General features: G+C 34.9%; 1 protein-coding gene across 2 annotated transcripts; it reads left to right on the forward strand.

Annotated features, from left to right (window-relative positions):
* Positions 1–482: 482 nt before the first annotated feature.
* On the forward strand, positions 483–4893 carry LOC147399558 (signal peptidase complex subunit 2-like). 2 transcript variants are annotated; one of them, XM_086444962.1, is made up of 6 exons: positions 483–798; positions 943–1094; positions 1227–1308; positions 4053–4195; positions 4336–4428; positions 4718–4893. In XM_086444962.1, the coding sequence occupies exons 1-6, from the start codon at positions 670–672 to the stop codon at positions 4722–4724; spliced, it is 606 nt and encodes a 201-aa protein (XP_086301088.1). In that variant the 5' UTR covers positions 483–669; the 3' UTR covers positions 4725–4893. The 2 variants fall into 2 exon arrangements, with proteins under 2 accessions (XP_086301088.1, XP_086301089.1); XM_086444963.1 differs by lacking the exon at positions 4718–4893 and having other exon boundaries at positions 484–798; positions 4336–4698.
* The last annotated feature ends 1021 nt before the right edge of the window (positions 4894–5914 follow it).

A 5914-nucleotide genomic window follows, 5' to 3' on the forward strand; every position in this document is an offset into this window, starting at 1 on the left:
TAGTTATACAATGTTCGGTAGAAAGATTTTTATTATAGATGCCTATTGCTAATATTTGATAGGTATATATATCGAATTTGTTAAAACAAATTCGATTTGAACCTATCAAACATAATTATCAAAAAATCTTTGAATTCTTTGATGGAAATTATCGTTTTGGATGTGTTAATAGTGATTTTTTTCGTTTTTCTTAGGAATTAATTTAAAATAAATAAATAATATTTTTTTTTAAAATAAAAAATAAAAATAAAAAATCTTAAAATAAAAAAAAAATCTTAAAACTTAATCTTCATTGATTCAAATTATTACAAAATTCAAATGAGAATATGAAGAGAGAGAGAGAGAGAGAAGAAAAGGAAGGAAGGAAGAAGAAATGGGTTTTCTATTGAGTAGGTTGTGACGTGTGCAATAACTAAAACATGAAAGGATAAAATGATAATTTTTTGTTTTTAATACAAAAATCACTTAATGAGTGCAATTGGCCATTTTGGTATGTGTGCAATAGAGCGACCTAATTAGAGCGCGAAACACGCGCATGATAAGAAGCCTCAAGCAAGTGGCGCAGGATAAGAAAATCCTTGGTAATAGTAGAGTATTAAACAGAGGAAACGTGAGAGTGGTCTCCGAAGCATCCTATATTTTCAGACACGCGAAACACTGGTCTCTGAAATGCAAGAGAAGAAAGGAGAAATGGCGAGCACCAACAACAGTAATAATTCTGCCACCAAAAGCCCTAAAAAGGTGAATTTGTTGGATCCTCATTCCATCAAACATCTTCTAGACGAATCCGTCACAGAGGTTACAAACTACTCAACAATCTCACCTTCTTCTTCTTCTTCTTTTTCAATTCTGATTCTTTAAAACCTTAGATCTTTCCCTCTCTCTCACACACATATTTCTAGGTTTTTGAATTTGGTAATTTTTTTTTCTTAATTCGCACAGATCGTTACGAGTCGTGGATACACGGAGAATGTGAGCTTGAGCAATATAAAATTGTTCATGGGAACCATCATCATAATCATTGCTCTCGTTGCTCAGTTCTACCCGAAGAAATTCCCCGAAAACAGAGATTTCTTGATTGGATGCATCGTATCATATCCTCTGTTTGATTAACAATATGTTTTTTTTTATTTTTTATTTTATAGATTTGTTGTTATTCAAAGAAGTAGAATTCGTGATCTTGTGATGTTGATTTTGAATAATTGTTTGATCTTTGACTCTGGCAAGTATGTTCTCTTCAACGTATTGTTGCAGTTGATCATATACACCAAGGAGAAGAACGCCATCTTGTTTACTTATCCTCTCACAGTGAGTTTTTCTTAGAATTTTTCTACTATTATTTGCCATGTTAGCAGATTTCTTTTTATAAACTGTAATCTATTATCAATTGTTTAGACCTTTACGTTGTTCTTTAAGGATGTGAGGATTACACTTACTTCGTTGAGTGGTTTAGATCTGAAATTCTGTATGATTTTGTTTGATGCGTGAAGCCTTAGCAATGAAATATGTGAATATTAGGGCTTAATAATTTTGAAGTGTTATACTGGGATTTTGAATATGTTTGCAGTTTCCAACTCTTTGTATGGGGTTTTCTTAGGATGTATGAAACTTTAGAAAATGAAGTGTTTTTTTTTTTTTTTTTTCCCTCTTTCTGATAAGTGTAAAAATTATATTCATGAAAGGAGAATACAGGAAAGGAGGCTGAAGTAGCCCCCAAGCAGAAAAATAAAGAAGAGACAAAAACGAAAAAAGCAAAGCATTAACACAAACACAAAGAAGAAACTTCACATCACAAAAAGAATCTCATTTAAACACAAAATCCTCGAAAGAAACCCTTGCTCATCTTCGACCAAATGTAAAGCAAACTCAAAATCTCCATGGACGCAGCTTGGGACGTACTTTCCTTGCCTTGAAACACCTTGTTATTTCTCTCTTTCCAAAGATCCCAAGCAATGGCCGATGGAAGAATTGTCCAAAGATGTCTTTTTTGAAGAGAGAAGTTATCATATGTCCACCCTTCCAAAAGCGAGAAGCAAGTATTAGGTGAAACCCAATCTATCTGGGAACGGGTAATAAACATCCAAATGTCCTAGGAGTAAGAACAATGAATCAGAGTATGATTGACAGATTCCCCATCTCTCATGCACATGGCTTGAGAAAATGGACAGTTAGCAGTAAAAAGGCCTTCAAAACTATGTGATTTGTGTCCTCTTTGGCTTCTTAATGTTTCATTTGTGCTTGTGTCTAAGAAAGGGATATTTCCATGGTAATTATTATTTTTGAACTGATTATATATATATATATATATATGGGTCGGGTTCTTACGACTCACATTGCGACACACCATTTTGTCTTATATGGGCAAAAATGTTTGGAATGGGCTGATTTTTTGTGAGGATGATCTCTATGGTGAGGAGATCATCCTTGCCAAAAATCAGCTCATTATGAAACTTCTAGCCCCATGTTTACAAGTTGAAAAATTTTAGACCGTCCAATTTTTGTAAATCAATTTTGATGGGGTTAGAAGTTTTGGAATGGGATGATTTTTTGCCAGGATGATCCCCTCATCACAGAGATCATCCTCACAAAAAATCAGCCCATTCCAAACATTTTTGCCCATAAAAGACAAACGGTGAGTCGCAATGTGAGTCGTAATAGGGGTCGTAATAACGCTATCCTATATATATATATAGATTTTTACTTTTTAACTTGCTCTATGATGCTTTCTTTGTAAATTTTTCTAATGGCTTCAGCTGTAGTTTCTTAACAGATTTTCTTTAGAAGCATAGAAAGGAATCTGTGTGATTGTTCGGTGATGAAAGTCATTTGAAACATACACCATTAGACATTAAACTACTACCTACCAAGCAAATGTTAAATGCTGGTATGATCAAGAACCATTTGTTTGAACTTATTGAGTTTTATGGATCTTTGACTATCTCTGTAGTAATGAACATTTTTTGTGGTCTTATATTTTCTATAAAGTTCAAGATTAGTAGAGAAATTCATGAAAATTATCAATGTTGCATTCAGGATACTCGTGTTTGCTTTATTGAAGTCACTCAGGATTTGGATTGCTCTTTTCCATAAGTGGTTTTAGTTATCGTAGCTTTCAAAGCTGGTAATGAAAGTCTTCCAATTAATTTTCATAAAACTCTTGGTGTTGGGAATTAGGGTGGAAATTCTGGTCTTTGGAGGCTATTGCAGAGTTGCTGTGGGCACAAGAAGGATATCAGATTGCCCCTTTTCTATTTGGAACTGATGTCACCTGTCAGAATATGTGGGATCCTAATTATTCTTGATTTGAGAAGTTGGTGATCTGGGGAATAACATGTCTAATTAAGAGAGCGTGTGATCTTATTATTCACAACTTCGAGAAAATGGTGATCTGGGGCAATGGCAAATTTCTTTAGGAGGTTGTATTGTGTTTGATTGAATTGATTCTCTCTTTATTCCAGATTTTGGGACGTTGGCAAGTAAACTATGGGAGGAGCCTAGGTAGGGCTTGGTGTATAATTTGATAGATGGGACAGGCACTGGTCTAAAAGGAATGAATAGTCCCGGAATCTTACATAGAAAGGAAATGTTCTTTTATACCTACTTGGTGGTTGTGGTTTGAGAAAGAATTAGGGGTTTATGGAGAAGCAGGGTTCAGTTTTTTATTTGAAATCAGTCAACTATGGAGGGGTTAATATTCTCAATACGTATCGATGTTAATCAACAGTGTTGATGGAATCAAGACGCACAAGGAAAAACTATTCAACCTATTTTTCAGGGGTGGTTGCATTAAATGCCCAAACAATGATATATTAAAATACAAGCTTTTCCATATATGGAACTGGTGGTACGAGACTGTATTTCGGAAAAATCCATTGAATCATCATCATAAGATTTTTCCTTACTCATCGGTTTTACTGCACAAATTTTGTTCTTTCATGCAATCAAATATCAACTGCAGTCAGAGGTTTAGATGTTTTCAAGATGTCAATAAACTGAATACAGCTCCATTCATTTTCTGGAATCTAGATTTCAATTGCGCTTCTTTTGTGCAGGGATCCTTCAACAGCACTGGATTGGTGGTCTCTTCTAAATTGCCAAGATTTTCTGACATGTACACACTATCGATTGCCAGTGCAGACCCCAAATCCGTTTCTGCTAAAAAGCCAGTACAGTTCACCAAGAGTGTCACTCAGTGGTGAACATCCCTCTCTCACACACACAAACACACACATTTGCTGTTGTTGTTCACAAGTTCCCAAGCATTAATATTTCCATCTCCATCTTTTTGTTCTAATGGCTTACACTCTCTTGGTGAGTGTATGTGGAACCTTGCAGGTTTACGAAGGATGGGGTTTTAGTAGAAGGTTTATTGTGGAAAGATGTTGATGGACTAATCAACAAATATACAGGCGAATCAGTAAAGAACAAGTGAGTTCAGTTTTTTACCTTCACTAATTGAACCCAGGATTGACAGGTCAGAGAAAGGATTAGAGCAAGCACTACAACTGAGAAAAATGTGTTTTCCTTGAAAAAGTGAACCTCCCTCCCTTGGATATTTATATTAGAGTATAGAACCAATTAACAGGTTATTACATTATTTGAAGAAATTGAGTAGACCCTATCTTTAAGTCCACCTTCGGTGTGTACTCATTGTGGCATCTTGAAACTTTTGAATCCAATAGCTATTGTCGCACTTAATTGTGATCTCTTGTCGCAGGGGATGACTTTCTCGACTGTCAGCAAGTGTGTTGCCTCTAGATCTTTCTAATCATATGGGCATTGAACAGTTCATTGGACAATAATTTTAGTATTTATTTTTAATTTCACAGAAAATGCCCATCAGTGGATATACAGTAGATGATAGAAAAATGCTCACTAAAATAAATTGGACGTATCTTTCGAGAAGACTCAGTCTCATTCATGGACTAGATGTCAAAACGAGTTTTAAAACCATGGCTTAGATTTTAATAACAAAAAAGATCTGCATAAACGTTAGATTTTTGTAACAAAAAAATATCATTTGTGATTAGTAATTAGCTATGAAAAATTACTAGAAACCACTAATTAAGTTGAAAGTTAAATATAGGTCAGCCATGTATCCTTCATTCAGTTTAGTGGGACAAAAAGTGTTCCACTAGGCATTAGATATGAGATTTTTGAGTTCAGTAGTAAAAACAACTTTTTTACTCTAATCATGTCTCTCCACCTCTACGAGCTGCTTTTTTGGAGCAGGACCTCTATATCAAGGTCCACTGATTAGATAATTTAGTTTGACAAGATCATGAACAGCATAATATCAGATAGAGATCAGTAATGGTTTCCTGGGAATCCCTAGGAGTTCCCTCCCATACATGAGGGAGAGCTACATCTCACTGCCCTCACTTGCACGTGTGTACAAAACTGATGTTTCATGCGTTACTCTTGCTTTTGCAAATTGAGGGCATAACCCTTTACTATGATGTTCTTTGTGAGACTGGCATAAGTGCTGAAATACCCTAGTCTTTCAACCTCTTAAATCGATGAGTAGAAAATAAATGAAACTTTTACCTTAGATGACTTTGCCAAATAAATTAAGGGTTGAAAACATTGATAAAAGACAATTTTTGGGATTAAAGGTTGCTAAATGAATCTAAACTTGGATAAGTCATTTATGTTAGTCTATCAGATAGGACCAAAGTCAAGGGGGGGTATGTCAATGATTTGAAAATGTAGGTCTCTCAAATATAATGAGAAAAACCCCCTCTAGGTTTTAACGAACTATTTGAAATAGTCCTCGGGTTATCAAGTTAATTACATACCTACCCCTTGACTATTTAATCTTCTGTGAGAGACTAACTATAACTTTTCAAAATGATAAAAATATCCTCATCTTCAACTTCTTATCGAAAACACTTCCCCGCCCCCAAAACCCATT

The sequence above is a fragment of the Akebia trifoliata genome, chromosome 6, assembly GCF_017979445.1.
Source record: "Akebia trifoliata isolate Shusen 1 chromosome 6, ASM1797944v1, whole genome shotgun sequence".
NCBI lineage: Eukaryota > Viridiplantae > Streptophyta > Magnoliopsida > Ranunculales > Lardizabalaceae > Akebia > Akebia trifoliata.

What these genes read in the sequence shown, in the direction of transcription:
- LOC147399558 (XM_086444962.1), top strand. Translation starts at nt 670, where the DNA reads ATGCAAGAGAAGAAAGGAGAAATGGCGAGCACCAACAACAGTAATAAT. An exon ending in TAGACGAATCCGTCACAGAG is followed by an intron (nt 799 to 942) that starts GTTACAAACTAC and finishes TAATTCGCACAG; the next exon opens with ATCGTTACGAGTCGTGGATA. An exon ending in TTGATTGGATGCATCGTATC is followed by an intron (nt 1,095 to 1,226) that starts ATATCCTCTGTT and finishes TGACTCTGGCAA; the next exon opens with GTATGTTCTCTTCAACGTAT.